The sequence below is a fragment of the Sceloporus occidentalis genome, unplaced genomic scaffold, assembly GCF_023333645.1.
Source record: "Sceloporus occidentalis isolate IW3139 unplaced genomic scaffold, rSceOcc1.0.p SCAF_100, whole genome shotgun sequence".
Lineage (NCBI taxonomy): Eukaryota > Metazoa > Chordata > Lepidosauria > Squamata > Phrynosomatidae > Sceloporus > Sceloporus occidentalis.
The window spans coordinates 2,899,516-2,914,465 of record NW_028317080.1 but is presented as its reverse complement, the minus strand read 5'-3'; the positions used below and the strand labels follow the sequence as shown (position 1 = coordinate 2,914,465).

The 14,950-nt window shown below is 39.6% G+C and overlaps 1 protein-coding gene across 1 annotated transcript in view; it reads left to right on the top strand.

The window, feature by feature from the left end:
* The first annotated feature begins 2,591 nt into the window (after positions 1 to 2,591).
* LOC149284067 (sec1 family domain-containing protein 1-like) overlaps positions 2,592 to 14,950 on the top strand; it is a 38,961-nt gene continuing 26,602 nt past the window's right edge. The window contains exons 1-14 of the mRNA XM_089497182.1: positions 2,592 to 2,622; positions 3,585 to 3,655; positions 4,254 to 4,342; positions 5,222 to 5,312; positions 5,654 to 5,776; positions 6,101 to 6,188; positions 6,884 to 6,973; positions 7,429 to 7,484; positions 7,889 to 7,974; positions 8,150 to 8,249; positions 10,091 to 10,230; positions 10,571 to 10,661; positions 11,076 to 11,149; positions 11,598 to 11,679. Of these exons, the coding sequence (XP_089353308.1) occupies positions 2,592 to 2,622; positions 3,585 to 3,655; positions 4,254 to 4,342; positions 5,222 to 5,312; positions 5,654 to 5,776; positions 6,101 to 6,188; positions 6,884 to 6,973; positions 7,429 to 7,484; positions 7,889 to 7,974; positions 8,150 to 8,249; positions 10,091 to 10,230; positions 10,571 to 10,661; positions 11,076 to 11,149; positions 11,598 to 11,679 (1,212 nt within the window). The remainder of the gene's footprint in view (positions 2,623 to 3,584; positions 3,656 to 4,253; positions 4,343 to 5,221; positions 5,313 to 5,653; positions 5,777 to 6,100; positions 6,189 to 6,883; positions 6,974 to 7,428; positions 7,485 to 7,888; positions 7,975 to 8,149; positions 8,250 to 10,090; positions 10,231 to 10,570; positions 10,662 to 11,075; positions 11,150 to 11,597; positions 11,680 to 14,950) is intronic.

Sequence of the window (14,950 nt, the reverse complement as noted above, 5' to 3'; positions counted from 1 at the left end):
TTATGCAGATAAATAATAGTTATCAGTATGCTACACATGCGTTTATCGCGTTATGATTAATTAACACAAATTGGCAAATCCTTACATTTTTTTTCCCTTCCAAATCATGCATATTTGATTAGTTTGGCAACGCCAAAGACAAGGGCTGCAGTGTAGTTTTCCTGGAAACCCTTGTGATTGACTCAAAGCGGGATTAATATTAATTCATAGTTTTGTGACCGACTGGAAATTGCTTTTTTTTTTTTTTAAAAAGAATATATTTTTAATAACAGATGAAATGTTATGAGGCTTTCACAAGCAATACAGGTGTGTATATTGTATATTAGCCACACATAGGAGAACAGTACTGTGCTTCTAAATCAGCCGGCAGCTAATTTCAGAAGGTAGATTCTATCTTGAGTCATACCTCCCGCTGCTCGAAAGTGAACTTTTTTTGTCATCTATCGCATATGGGGTAGAATTATTGTAATTAACAATTAGGTGGGGGGGGGGGATAATCGTAAGTTTGATTTACGTGTGCATTTAAAAATGAATTGCACACAGTGCTTAGAGCAGGTCTTTAAACTTGTAGCACTAGATGTGTGTGTGCGCGGGTGCAATGTATAGGTAAATGGGTACCTTAACCTCTCACAAGATGCAGTGTTGTATACCGAGTAACATTAGTATCAGACGGTGTTTGGAACTTAAATAATCATTTGATGGAGATGGGCAGATCCTCTGTTTAATATGTACAGTTATGTGGACACATAACAAAAAAAAAAGTTTATTGTCTTAGTTTTTAATTCAAGCCTTTCTCAAACTTCTTAAGAAAAATGTATAGTCTTTTTCGCTGCATCATAAGCTTACATTGTAATATTAGAGGTTAAAAAGTGTACCATTTAAATAACTTACGCTCCGACTCCTGCTTTTCCACATTAATTACTAGAGACGGACGCTGTAGGTTGAAGATGCCGATCTAACAGATGGGCTTTGTAATATATTTCTATGTTTATTTTGGTTTCTGAACGTTGTGTTTGTGTAATAATACAGTATTAATGTTACTGTATCGTTATTGTGTCATTTCTGTGCTCTGGCACTTTATTCAGTGGGGGGCATATTCACTTTGAAATGAAAAGCAGTACTTGATTGTGTCATGTTGTAATTTGTATTATTTTGTAAATGTTTGGAATTTTTTCTTTTCTTGCTTTCAAATGCTTTTTTGCATTTCTTTCTGTGTCACATTTTTTTTCTAACTATATTAAAAAAAAAAAAATATCTAAACTATTTCCTGAAACCTTTGATACTTGGGGTTTATTTACGAGGGAGGGAGACAGAGGAGCTTGATGGGTTTAAGGGTTTTAAAAATCTTATTCATAGACATCATTCCATGTGTTAGTTTATAGATATGTGACACTAAACATTTACAGGCCTGCGATAAAAAGCTAATTATAATTTTAATAATAAAGACAAAGTTGATAAGTTATCTTGTAGGTGACTTTAGAACAGGGAATACATAAATCACACTTGGCAGCTCAAGGAATATTGTTACATTTACGTAAATATCCTTTAATTTGCTATGCTATCAGCGATCTGTAATTTGGAGCATTGTAAAGGACTTTAATATAAGTGACAAACCCTTTTATTTCATCAGGCTCTGAAGGGGACAGCATAGGCATGTCTTTGACACATGTTATTTAAAGGGACTCTACGGCCCTCATACGATACCTGAGTCATCCCTTTAAATTTTGTAGTGTCTCCCGTGTAAATGGGGGGGGGGGTGTCTGCAGCACCCTCCAATATGCATTAGCCCCTGGCAGGAGATCTCTGCTAGCTCCAGCACTTCATAACATTACTGGATCATTTGTATGCTTCATTACTGTGTATGTTGGCCGTGAAAAGACAATTATGTAGTGCATGACTTGGGCTGGTGATCAAAATTGCTAGTTTTCTACTTAAAGGGACACTCCAGTTTGTCATGCAGCCCCCCCCCCCCCGAACAATGCACATCAATACTTTATAAGGACTTTAGTGTGTAATATTTAGCTCCCCCCTCCATAGGCTCGTTTTCACACTACTAGTTTGCCAAGCAGAAGATGGGTTCAGCCAAACACATCTGAACTTTAGTTCTAAAGCATTATATATATAATTTACTGTTTTTATAATTATAAAAACTAATAGCTAGTAGAGTCTGAAGTGCTCACCTTTTACACATAAAGTAAATAGGACCTTCGGTAGCAAAAGTGGGTTTCGGTATATATAATATATAGTAAAAACAATTCACAATTTGTGAACATTCTTGTTACTTTTATGGCTGTAGAACACTGCGATGCACTCATACCCAGCAACCATTCTAAGCTCCTAGTAAAGAGGAGAGAGGGAGGGACAGAGACTTGGATTATTCATTGTTATGAATGCGGAAGTGATCCGTGGAACGCAGGCACTTCTTCACCTCGAGGTTTGGTACTTTAATGCTGGAGGAGGGGTTCTCCCAAGACACGCCTCTTAGCAACCTAAGTCAACTGATCGCACTGAGAATTGTCAGCTGATTTTCTAGCGGTTGCCACGTCACCGCTGTCGGCGTCACGGCGAGAGGTGGAGACTGTACGAGAAACATGGCGGCCTCTATCCGGGAGAAGCAGGCCGGTGAGTACCGGGCAACGGATAAAATGTGACGTAGGTCAGGGAAATGGGAAGGCAGTTAAAGGGTTACATGTAGGTAGAGGTGGGAGAGAGCGTTCGGAGTATCGAGTAAAAGTGTTTCAAAGCCAAGACAGACAGATGGTGGAAACATCTAAATCTGAATCATCTGGGATAGATGCAAAGAAGATTAACAAGAATAACAGCATGTGCAACGTAAAGTAACGCAGGGGGAGAGAATGACAGGTGAAGATAAACATTGGAGAGATAATATTAAATAACAGAAGATTCCGTGACAGGATAATTAACATAAGGAATGGTACTGGGGACTGGAGATGGAGAGTGACAGACAGACAGACAGGATGGTGATATGGGGACTGGAGATGGAGAGTGACAGACAGACAGACAGGATGGGGGTATTGGGGACTGGAGATGGAGAGTGACAGACAGACAGACAGGATGGGGGTATTGGGGACTGGAGATGGAGAGTGACAGACAGACAGACAGGATGGGGGTATTGGGGACTGGAGATGGAGAGTGACAGACAGACAGACAGGATGGGGGTATTGGGGACTGGAGATGGAGAGTGACAGACAGACAGACAGGATGGGGGTATTGGGGACTGGAGATGGAGAGTGACAGACAGACAGGATGGGGGTATTGGGGACTGGAGATGGAGAGTGACAGACAGGATGGTGATATGGGGACTGGAGATGGAGAGTGACAGACAGACAGACAGGATGGGGGTATTGGGGACTGGAAGAAGGACACACATCAGAATAACTTTTTATCTATAAACCCCCATGGCGTGTGACTCAATTAGCAGAATAACACAGCGCGGGTTCATTATGGAATACAGACCGATTACAGGAGTGCTCACAATACCTTGTGTTTAAGAGATCTATCCTGGTTGCTGATAAACAAGCAGGTTTGTTGTTAAATAACCTGTATTATGGATGTCTTTGCAGTTGCTTTGAAGCGTATGTTGAATTTCAATGTCCCCGTTATAAAGAGCAACGCAGGAGAGCCAGTATGGAAGGTAAAAGCCGCCGGTTATTTCTTGTGTGATAATAGAACAAGGCTTTCGAGTAAAACTTAAACTTTAGGATGATTTAACCCTACAATGCAGCATTTGTTATGATGCTAAACGGAAAAATCTACTCCTGAGGATGGCGTTTGCTTGTGTTTATTTTAACCTGTTGGTTAAGGTTGTGAGTTGTACGGTGTTTGTGTAAGCCATAGAAAGAAAGCAAATTCGGTAAAGATGGTACCTTTATTGGGTAACTGGCTTATAATAAATTGCAAGCTTTTGAGACCATCTAAGTCTCTTCTTCAAAATGCCTAAGGAAGAGACCTAGATAGTCTTCAAAGCTTGCAATCCATTATACGCCAATAAAGCTGCCATCTTTACCAAATGTACTTAATTTACTGGTTTTTCATTTATTTTACTTGCTCTTAATTGTGCGTGGAATAAGTGGCTTTTTAAGATGTATTTTTCTTTTTTTGTGGCATTTGTTCTTTACCGAAATCTAAGCTGCAACAATATAGAAGATAACATTTTCTAAAAAAAACCCAAAAAACGTGATTTACAAATGTTTTTCCCCCAAAATATTCAGCCTATTTTATCTCAATTTCAGGTCCTTATATACGATCGATTCGGCCAGGATATCATCTCTCCCCTACTTTCCGTGAAAGAACTCAGAGACATGGGAGTCACTTTACACTTGTGAGTTCACCACAAAAACCCATATGCTTCTCTTTGGCCGCAATGGCATCAAAATGACCTTGAATTTCTTGCCACCTGACATCAAAGAGGACGGTAGCACCACGTCCTTCGTTCAGCAATGGCTTATATAGTGGGGCAGGGGACCCCAGTACTGTCATTGTATAAATGACACATTCTGGAAATTCTGTATTTCGTTAGATTCAACAGATTAGATGGGACAGATCCTTCACATGAACGCAATATGCCCCATAGAATAAATAAACCTACAGAACTTTGTTTACAGCTTAAAATTAACATTAAATATAACTATATATAATATATATATACGATGTCAAAAAATAGAGTATTGCAGAGTATGCGGTGATACCTTTTTATAAAAGGTATAAAAAGGTATCACCGCATACTCCGCAATACTCTATTTTTTGACATCGTGTCTACTGGACAAATACGGCTTCACCCTTTTACATTATATATATATATATATATAATTAAAAGTGCTTTCGAATTGACATGCCTTTGGTGTCCTATAAAAGCGCTCTGCAGGGCGCTTCAGTACTCCTTCTACATCCACATCAAAGTTGACCCTAAAAATGCAGGTAGAATTAAGGGAATGTATAACAACTTGGATAGCCGCAAGATCTCTGCGCAGGTATCATTGGATGATCAGGGCTGGATAATGAGTTTAGGTAAGTTATTATAAATAAAGATAGTTTCTAGTACTGGATTCAATTATTTCATCATAAGCGTAAAAAAATAAATCCCTGTTAAATGTAAAGGACCAAACGTTTCAGCAAAACCCGTTAAGCTTGTTGATTGCTATTGTTATTACTGTATATCTCATCAGCGCTCTTATAATGTTTAACTGTATGTCCTCACTAGGCTTTTGCACTCAGACCGCGATGCCATTCCAGACGTTCCTGCTGTGTATTTTGTGATGCCCACAGAAGAAAATGTGGACAGGATTTGCCAGGTGAGCCGGTCATTCACTATTACAGAGCAGGTGGTCCGAAGTACGGCAGCGACCCTGTGTTAACCAGCTTCCCACGTCCACCGGCTATTTATTGCTTTGCTTTATTGTTTAAGTTGTTTGTTTGTTTTTTACCTATTATTATTATCCTCATACCACGTAGTCTCATAAATATGTGCAAAGGTGTAAAAATGTGCAACTCATTCATCCACATCAGGGAAGGGTCACACAGTTCCTGGGGTACAAACTGAATTACACCAATATCGTATAAATTAATACGGCATAGCACTATATTTCCTGTACACTATTAGACTTTCACTTGAACTTTTGTTGTTGTTTTGCAGGACCTGAGGACACAGCTTTATGAATCTTATTATTTAAACTTCATCTCCGCCATTTCCCGCAGCAAACTAGAGGACATCGCTAGTGCAGCCCTCACAGCCAACACTGTGTCTCATGTCTCCAAGGTGAAGGAAGATCCTGCATTTTAATACGGGGGGGGGGGGGGGGGAATTGGACCTTCCCTGGAATTGGTAACCCAGAAGGGATTTGTAAATGCACAGCATATCTGGAGATAAGCATGAGAATCAGATAAGTCTTTTTTGCAAATTGTCTCCCTGCTAGAGTTACCAAAAGGAAATCACAGAATGATTTAGCTATTCTCTTGCTCATATTGTATAGTTTGTGCTCATGTTGTATTTTTTTAGCACAATTTTCTAGTATTTACTCCCCAAATGTGTGATAGGAACAAACTGGTAATCATAGATCCCTCCTTCTCTCATTTTCTCCAGGTTTTTGACCAGTATCTCAATTTCATCACATTAGAAGATGATATGATTGTGTTGTGCAATCAAAACAAGGAACTGGTGTCTTACAGAAGTAGGTGGCTCTGAGATGTATAGTTTGGCTATTAGTCACTGGTTGTGGAAGGTAGGAATGTTTATATACACTGCTAGAAAGGGTGGCTATAAAAATGTTTTACCGTGGTGTTTGGGACAGGCACTGATGATTTAGACAAGTGCTGTACCTTGGTAGTGTTGTAAATCAAGTTACATAGCCTGTCCTAAAAGCATACAAGGGCCATATGTAAATATCGCTGGGCTGCAGAAATAATTCATTATCAGAAGCTGGGTTAGGTGGTCTTGTACCTGTTATCCTGCCCTGTAATATAATGTATGTGCTCAATACAGAGAACACAAGCTACGCATGTTATGAGAAAACACTAAAACCCAAGAATTTAGCACAAACTTAGTTTGTTAGTCTGGTGTAGTTGGTCAGGTTTTGTATAAATATATTTGATTTAGATTTCCACTCCCAGATTCGTCACCCAGAGCTAGTTAATCCTTATCCCAAACGTTTGAGAGGATAGAAAAAGGAATACCTAACAATATCGCAGATAACTGGTTAAAGTTAAAAATATTTTTTTTCAAAAATCACAAAAGTTGTGGGCTAAGAAAATAGTTCTGCGCTCGGAAATAATGAGGTCTTTTAGATGAATGCTTTTCTGTACGTTCTGTTCTCGTACACGTTCACGTCTACTTGTAATCGGAAATTAAAACAGTTTAATTTTACAGCGCTAAACAGACCTGATATCACGGACACTGAGATGGAAACGGTGATGGATACCATTGTAGAAAGTCTGTTCTGCTTCTTTGTCACACTGGGTAAGTGCATTCTTTTATTCCTGTGCCGATCTAGTTTTGGCTAAATGTTACCTGTTAGCCTTGCTATTGCTGTATGAACCTTAGTGATGCAGAAAGGATTCTGTTTTATTCTAGCTCAACATTTCAGCCCCTCTGTGGGACCAGGGACAGACTGACCCGCGGTTGTCTAATGACATCAGCGCGGCTGGAAATGGGTGGCCGCACGCTACATTTTTATGCTCCAAGTGGCTGAACGCAGTAGCACTTGAGCAGCAGATCGGGCATGGAGCGATCGGCCAGCAGCCCACCGGCATTTGCCCAGTGTGCCAGATAGGCTTTTTCTGTTTATAGTACTGTATCGGAATACAACAAGCAATTGCTTTGCGTAAAAATCCTTGGTGTGCTTATAATATATCTATATCTATATCTCCAAAATGCCTAAGGTACATCATCAGCTTTTACTTTTTCATCTATAGGTGCTGTTCCCATCATACGATGCCCCAGAGGGAATGCTGCAGAGATGGTGGCTGTGGTGAGAATGCTTCCTCTGCATATAGACATGCCACTGTTTTTTTTTCTCCCTAGGAACCCCTAAAGTAAAATGTTATTTTAGCTGCCCCAACAGTATTTTGCATTTCCCATCTGTATTTTTTATAGAAACCAACTGCAGAAACGCGCTGAGGGCTTTTTGGACATTAATGTAATAGAAAGTTATGGCTACTGCTTTAGATGTTGCCTTCTGTATAGATGGTGGCCTTGTATTCCACATATTGGGCTACTTATGATGTCACCATCTCTGCATGAAAGTCTGAGGCCATTGTGTGACCAGTTCAGTGCTATTTTAATTCAGCCGTGTAGTCTTTCATTTGTGTCTGTTTACACTGGCAAAAATGTTCTTTCTTCCCTTGTATCACTTTTCATTCCTTTACCCTCCAGAAACTAGACAAAAAATTGCGTGAAAACCTGCGAGATGCCCGGAACAGCTTGTTTACAGGGGACACCCTCGGGACCGGGCAGTTTAGGTACGTTCTATAATGGTGGGAAAATTGGATACGCTGCTAATGGCCTTTTCAAAATTTCCGTATAATAAGAGGAAGCCAAAATGCATGTAAACAAGTGGCATACTGTATCTTTACCTGCTTTGATTGTGGTTTTGTTCTACCAAAATGTAATAATCTTCCTTAATTTTGTATGCAGCTTCCAAAGGCCGTTGTTGGTCCTTGTGGACAGAAACATAGATTTGGCAACTCCTCTCCACCATACATGGACCTACCAAGCCCTAGTGCATGATGTTCTGGTGAGATTTAAACTTTGTTTTCATAAGTGTCCCAAATGATAGGCAGTTATTACACCTGTATATTATATATTATATGTGTGCACTCCATTTGTCGGGTCAGTTGTCCTGGTCCAATGTAGATAGTACTCACGGGACTTCACTTAAGTATAAAACAAATACTTAGGATATGAAGCAAATCAACGTTTCGAGCCTTAATCAGATTTTTTTTAATCAATATCTCCATTTTACGTGTGTGTGTGTGTGTGTGTGTGTGTGTGTGTGTGTCCAATTTTGTGTCTTTAAGTGGGAACCAGTTTAGTTGTCCAGTCTAACACAGCTAATACTAACCAATCTAGTAGATACGTAATGTTTGTTGCACCTGCCCATAAACTATACTTGAATATTTAAACAACGTCCCCTGCAATTTTTCCTACAGTTTTTGGGGATCAATGAAAAATAATTATAAATAAGATCTAATAAACTCAAGTGCCTCAAATGCTAATAGTATAAGTAACCTTGAGTGTCGGATCTCATGCTTGATGGTTCAGGAGAGCCTAATGTTTTTATGTCTCCTAAGAAGGAAGTAGGGATTGTTAGAGTATTTTTTTTAAAGGGAAAGTTTAGCGTTATGCCGTAAAACCGCCGTATCTGGATTAATAAGGCACTGAATTGTGTAGTACCTGTCCTCCAGTGCTCATTCACCGATGTGCATGTTTGTGTATTGCTTTCCCTGTGATCTAAGTATGAATATGTAGTTGGTCCACCACCTTGCAGCTTTGTCCAAGATGCTCATTTTGGACAGTGATATGCTTCCAACTTCCAGTGGGCAGCAGCACCTTGAATGTATTTGCTCCGCGCTCAGTATCCCAGTATAAGCAGAACCGTATGGAATATATTCGAATTGAGCATTTAATAGATAGGGGGCTACAAATGTTACTAAACGTGTATACAGTAACCAAATAAACTTCCAAGACAACTTATGTCTAAATAATTAGATGGGGCTAAGTCAGCTGCAAATTTAGGCCATCGTTTGAAAGAACCGTGTGTTAAAGTTTTTATAAGAGCTTTGCAGTATGCTAATTGTAATGCAAACAATTCTCTTAATGGGCTCTGCAGTTGCATATATACACAATTTTGTTTTGGGGATTTTGTGTACCAGCAACCAAATCACAACATATCCTCAAAAAAAAAAAAAAAGCATAAAAATAAAGCCTAGCTCCCATTGGAGCAATCTCTCGTTCTACTTTGCTGGCCCAGATTGATCCACTAACTATACCTCCCTGCCAGACCCAGCTAAGCCAGGCTCTGGAAACCCTACCCCAGGCAGGTGATGCCACACTTGGCTCAGGGGTTATCTTCAGGGCATCTCCTTGCCCTGGGAGCACAGGGTAACTTCGTAACCTCTTCTATCCACAGTCCGGACTGTCCAGGCTGCTGCAATACTGGGCTTTGGAGCTTTGGCACACCCTGCTCTCCAAATGCTTCACCCCAGGGACCCATACATATAACTTGCGCTAGATCTAAAAACAAAACAAACACCCTCCCTGGGAGTCTGTACAGTATGTGTGTGTATGTATATATATATATATATATATATATATATATATATATACACACGTGTTATTACAAGAAGGCCAGCTAAACCCCTTTCTAGACATGTCCTACGCTCCGCTGCAATTGACTCTTATGGATCGCAGGCTCTGCTACTTTCGTTCAAGGCACTTCCAACCACTGAGTTCTGTTCTTTAGTTTCTACTTTGTGTTAGTTGCACACCAAAGTTCATCTTGATGCAAGAAGAGCTTAAGTTGGAGAGCCTGTATATACAGGAGCACAAATAGCTTGAAATTCTTCACTATTGCAGGATTTTCACCTGAATCGCGTGAATTTAGAAGAGTCAGCACCGTTGGAAGGCAGCCCATCTGGGACCCGACCCAAGAAGAAGAATAAGAAATCCTATGACCTGACAGTGGCAGATAAGTTCTGGCAGAAGTACAAGGGCAGGTTGGTGGACGTATAACCCCTTTCTTTCTGGATGAGGGTTTGGCAGATAACAGCAGTGTTAGATCAGAACTAAGCTCTAGGACTAAACAGATCATTTTTTATATTAATCAAACTAATTAAAATCTATTACATCTATCATGTAATCTGTCCGCTTTCCTGCTATAGACTTTCTCACTATATAAACTTCTACTATTTCTTCTGGGTGACTGTTCTACTTTATCCACCATTCTCTCAGCGAAGAGACTGCAAGTATTTGCCTGTATGTCCCAGAGATCTTCGGCTCCTCCTGGCATTATTTAAGCTGGTAGTATATGATTAACTTCTCCTTCTCCCTCTTCAGCCCTTTCCCAGAGGTAGCTGAGTCCGTGCAGCAAGAGCTTGAATCTTACCGCGCTCAGGAGGATGAAGTCAAACGCCTTAAAACCATAATGGTAAAGTGCTTTTCCAAACTCTACCTAAGACAGCCACACCATTGGGAATTAATTCCTGGCTTGAGAGAAGACAAGTTAGTCTTTCCTAAGCGGACAACCTTGTGACATACCAGTGATTCTTGCAGCCAAAAAAGGCTAAACTATGTTAAGGAAGATAAGTCATAATTATACATTATTTTCTCAATGCATAGATTCAGTCCTAGAGGATCTGAAGAACCACTATTTGAGTTTACTATTCTTAGCATTTGATTTTTATTTATTTTTTCTAGTTTCCCCCTTACTGTTTATCACAGTATTTTTAACCATTATTTGGCATTCGCAGGAAAATAACGTAGTTTGATAAAGAGAAATTTAAGAAGTATGCAGAACCATGATTCCGCAACCATCATTTCTGATCTCTTATGTTTTTCTAAGGGCCTGGAAGGAGAGGATGAAGGCGCCATAAGCATGCTCTCGGACAACACTGCCAAGCTAACCTCCGCGGTTAGGTGAGTTCTGACTTTATGGAATAGGACACATCCTTTCCTTTCCTTTTTTCTTCCTTTTATTCATTTATTTTTTCCCACTGTTCTATAACAAAATAAGGAGGAGGCAAGTCTTTAACTATTAAAAAGACAGCTGGGCACTTATTCCCATTTAGAAAAAAAAATCACACTTTAATTTATTGTGAAGAACAAACCTAACCTTTGGGCACCCCTACAGGGGATCATTACGGCACCTTTAATTGGGAGGAATGAAGATACAGATCCTGAGAAGAGGAGGTTTTAGTCATGGGGCTCCCATGGGGCTTTCCATTGGTTTACATATACCCTCTTGAAATGCAAAACGTAGTAGGGAGAACATCTAGTTTAATGCTACAGATTATACCAATACATGTTAACAAGACAACTACATTCCCCCGAGGGTGTAATTCTAAGCCGGTTTTTCTCTTTCCAGCTCCCTTCCCGAACTCCTGGAGAAGAAGAGGCTTATAGATCTTCACACCAATGTGGCAACTGCAGTGCTGGAACACATCAAAGTGAGTAGAAGAAAACTTGCAGCCCTTCACCGTCCTGAATATGAATAATCTGTCTGTTGTATGAAGAGGTTGCTATTTATAAAGTTAAATCATTTATGAAACTATTGCAATATGTTCCAGGCTAGTATTTTCATGTTTTATACCCTACCTGAACTGTGTACATATCTGTGTTTTGGATTACATTTGGACCTCCTAGCAAAAAGATTTCAATGCACATCTCTTTTCTAAAGTATAGAGTTTACAGGTAAAAAACAAGCAACATGCTCTATGCAGCTATGTATTAGAACCCCAATATGTGTATGCGGTGGTAGCAGTCACCTTAACCTGCTCAGTCCCCTTAGGGCATACCAGTACATCCTTTAAAACCTGTGCCGAGAAGCCGTTAAGACGTACTGGTACGTCCAGACTTTGTTACGACGGCGGCAACAGCGTAGACTCTCTCCTGTCGAGAGAAGCCAGCATTGTTCCCATGATTTACCACTAACAGGCGCTCTGATCTAAAGAATAATTTTAATAAACCATCTTGCCAAATTTGTTTCAATTAAATTTTTATATATATGTTTATTGGGCATTAAATGAGTTTAAGATCCTTAAACTTAGTGTTATCTGAAATCTGTCCCATATTGCATTCAAGGTAATAAAGTGTGTGTGTATATATATATATATGATAAGGTACAGTAAAAATAAATAAAATCATAATAATGTAATCTTATATAAAAAAAAATGTAAAATTTGTCTTACTAAACTTTATATAATAGGAAAAGCAAAGATTATAACTTGCTTTAAAATATAATGTTCCAGATGTCTAGCAGTGTAGCACACCTGTGGTACCTACTGCATTTATTCAGATAAGGAGTTCTTCTCCATATTATTTCCCATACTTTTGTAGCTGGGCAATACATTTAATAAGGGCATTCTTACTGAGGAAGCTTCATGAAGACTTTTGTTCTCAATATAGGGAGAAACAGGAAAAAAAAATATTTATGTGGATATTGGATCTGACTCCATTTTGTATTTGTGTGAGAGTAATAAACAAACTATTATATACTCATTTCCAGCCTAAAATATCCAACTGTCCTAAGACCATATGGTTATTATGCCTAAAATAGGTGTTATGAGTTTGGGAGTCTTAAAGACGGTAGGATTAAGGTTAAGATATTAGTGTTCATCAGACAAATTGAAGTCTAAGCCACGGGCTTTGAACTTGTCAAACAAAGCCTTATACACCTTGCACACCAGTGGCGTCCATTTTCAAGTGTTCATTGAGAAGAGTGCAAGCCATATAATGGCCAGAACTGAGAGCGAGTATCACTGACTGTTGTAGGTCAATCCTAGACATTGGCTTTTCCCACGTACCAGTTGGTCTCTGGGTTGATATACCGTCCATGTGTCTGTATTAGTAACTCTAACAGGTTATGATTTGATTTAACATTAAGGGGTTGTTTTACCTTAGTCTGTTTTCTGTATTATGCAATCTAGTAGGTGCCACGTGCTACCTTTTCAAAGTGATTGAGGGCCTTAGGACTCTTATTCCAGATTTAAACTTCTACATTTATATGGCAATTCTGGAAATTAGTGTTTAGTTTGTTAACCAAATTATTCTGTTTATAACCATATCAAACGTAGAATTTCAGCATCATGGAACTATCTGTAGTGGAGTAAATTACAAAACATATTTAATTGGGTGTGTTTATATAAACAGTCTTTTAAAAGACAGAGCGAATAAAAAAAGCTTAATCTGTTTATAAACTTCTTTCCAGATGTTTTACATTTTGATTAATTTCTCCAAATACCTCACTAAGCCTCAAACGAACACACTTTTTTTAATTTATTTTTTTCTGACAGTCCAAATACTGTAGGTCTGTACTACCTGTGTGTGCATGCGTGCGTGCATGTGTATATAATAGAAATTAGTCAACGTTAAGGATTACAAAAAAGTGCTGAAAAATGGCATTAAAGCAACAAAAGCTTAGAAATGTTGGAGTTGGCATCACAGTGAATCAATTGAGGCTCCAACAGTGCCTCAGGTTCTGAGAAACAGTGGCAGTTAGAAGATCCTGAGTCTTTGGAAGGAGACATTTCTGAAGTAACCTTTATCTTCCCTGTGGGAGCTGGAGGAAGATAAGGCTCAGAACAAGGCTGATCATTTTTCCAGTGGCCTTTAAACAATCCAAAGACCTTCCTGGTGTATGAAGCTCTACAAGCTATTATTACAGATCACTGGAATGCACCAGAGAAAAAGGTTGATAATGTCCAGGAGGGTCTCTAGACTCTCTCTACGCTAGAGCCACTAGGAGATCAGCTATCCCTCTGGAAGACCTAATTTCTGTGATCCTATGGACAGAAGAATGGAAGGTGCAGCCAAGAGAGCATTTGAAGCGTCCTCCACTGTCTTTAAACCATGTATTGTGGCTGCAGCAACTGGAAGAATATATCATAGGAGGTGCTGGAGAAGAGGCAACTCAAGGGGGCCACAGATCATCTTTGTTATGCACGCTTTTTGTGGCTAGAAGAGCCTTATGAGCTAAAGTCTCGATCAGCAGACAATGCCTCTAAACATCAATTATGCAATATTCTTTTCTTGTGTAAAGAATTGTTTGGGAAAAACTAGGGAAAGTACTACTGGAGACCAGCGCTTCTAACCAAGGAGAAAACATTTGCTTTGTTTTGGTCTTACCCCATCTTCCCGTTTTCTAGGCGTACCTTTTTTTTCCTCTAGGATTCGCCCCACCAGAGGAAGAGGTAAGCTTACTCAGAAGCAGGGAGACTCTACACGAAAGCATGACAATAGAAGCACTCCGGTAGGAGACAGGCTGAGGCATGAGTGGGCCCCAAGTCACTTCAGACAGTTGGACTCCTAGGATCATTTCCAGAGGGTGTGGTCTGGAGCTCAACACGACTCCCCATAACTATTTCTTTGCATCCACTCACAAGAAGTGAAACAAGTTTTGAATCCAGTACCCCAGACCAGACTTCAGTTGGTGTCCAGTTAAAGATTTCAGATTCCTGAGCCGTGTAATTTCCTACTAAATCCATCAAGTCCACCATAGAGATTATCTCTGTTTTTCTAGCTACTTGTGGATCTCCAGGATTCATATCTGCATGTGGCAGTGCCTACTTCAGAAGGGACGTTACATCTCAAGTTCAAGGCCTTTCCTTTCAGACTTGCCTCTGCTCCAAGGATCTTTACCAAGCTCCCAGTCTTTTTGGGAAAGGAGGGGAAACAATGTTATATCTTATTTAGATTGACTCAGATCCTCCTGGCTCTTCA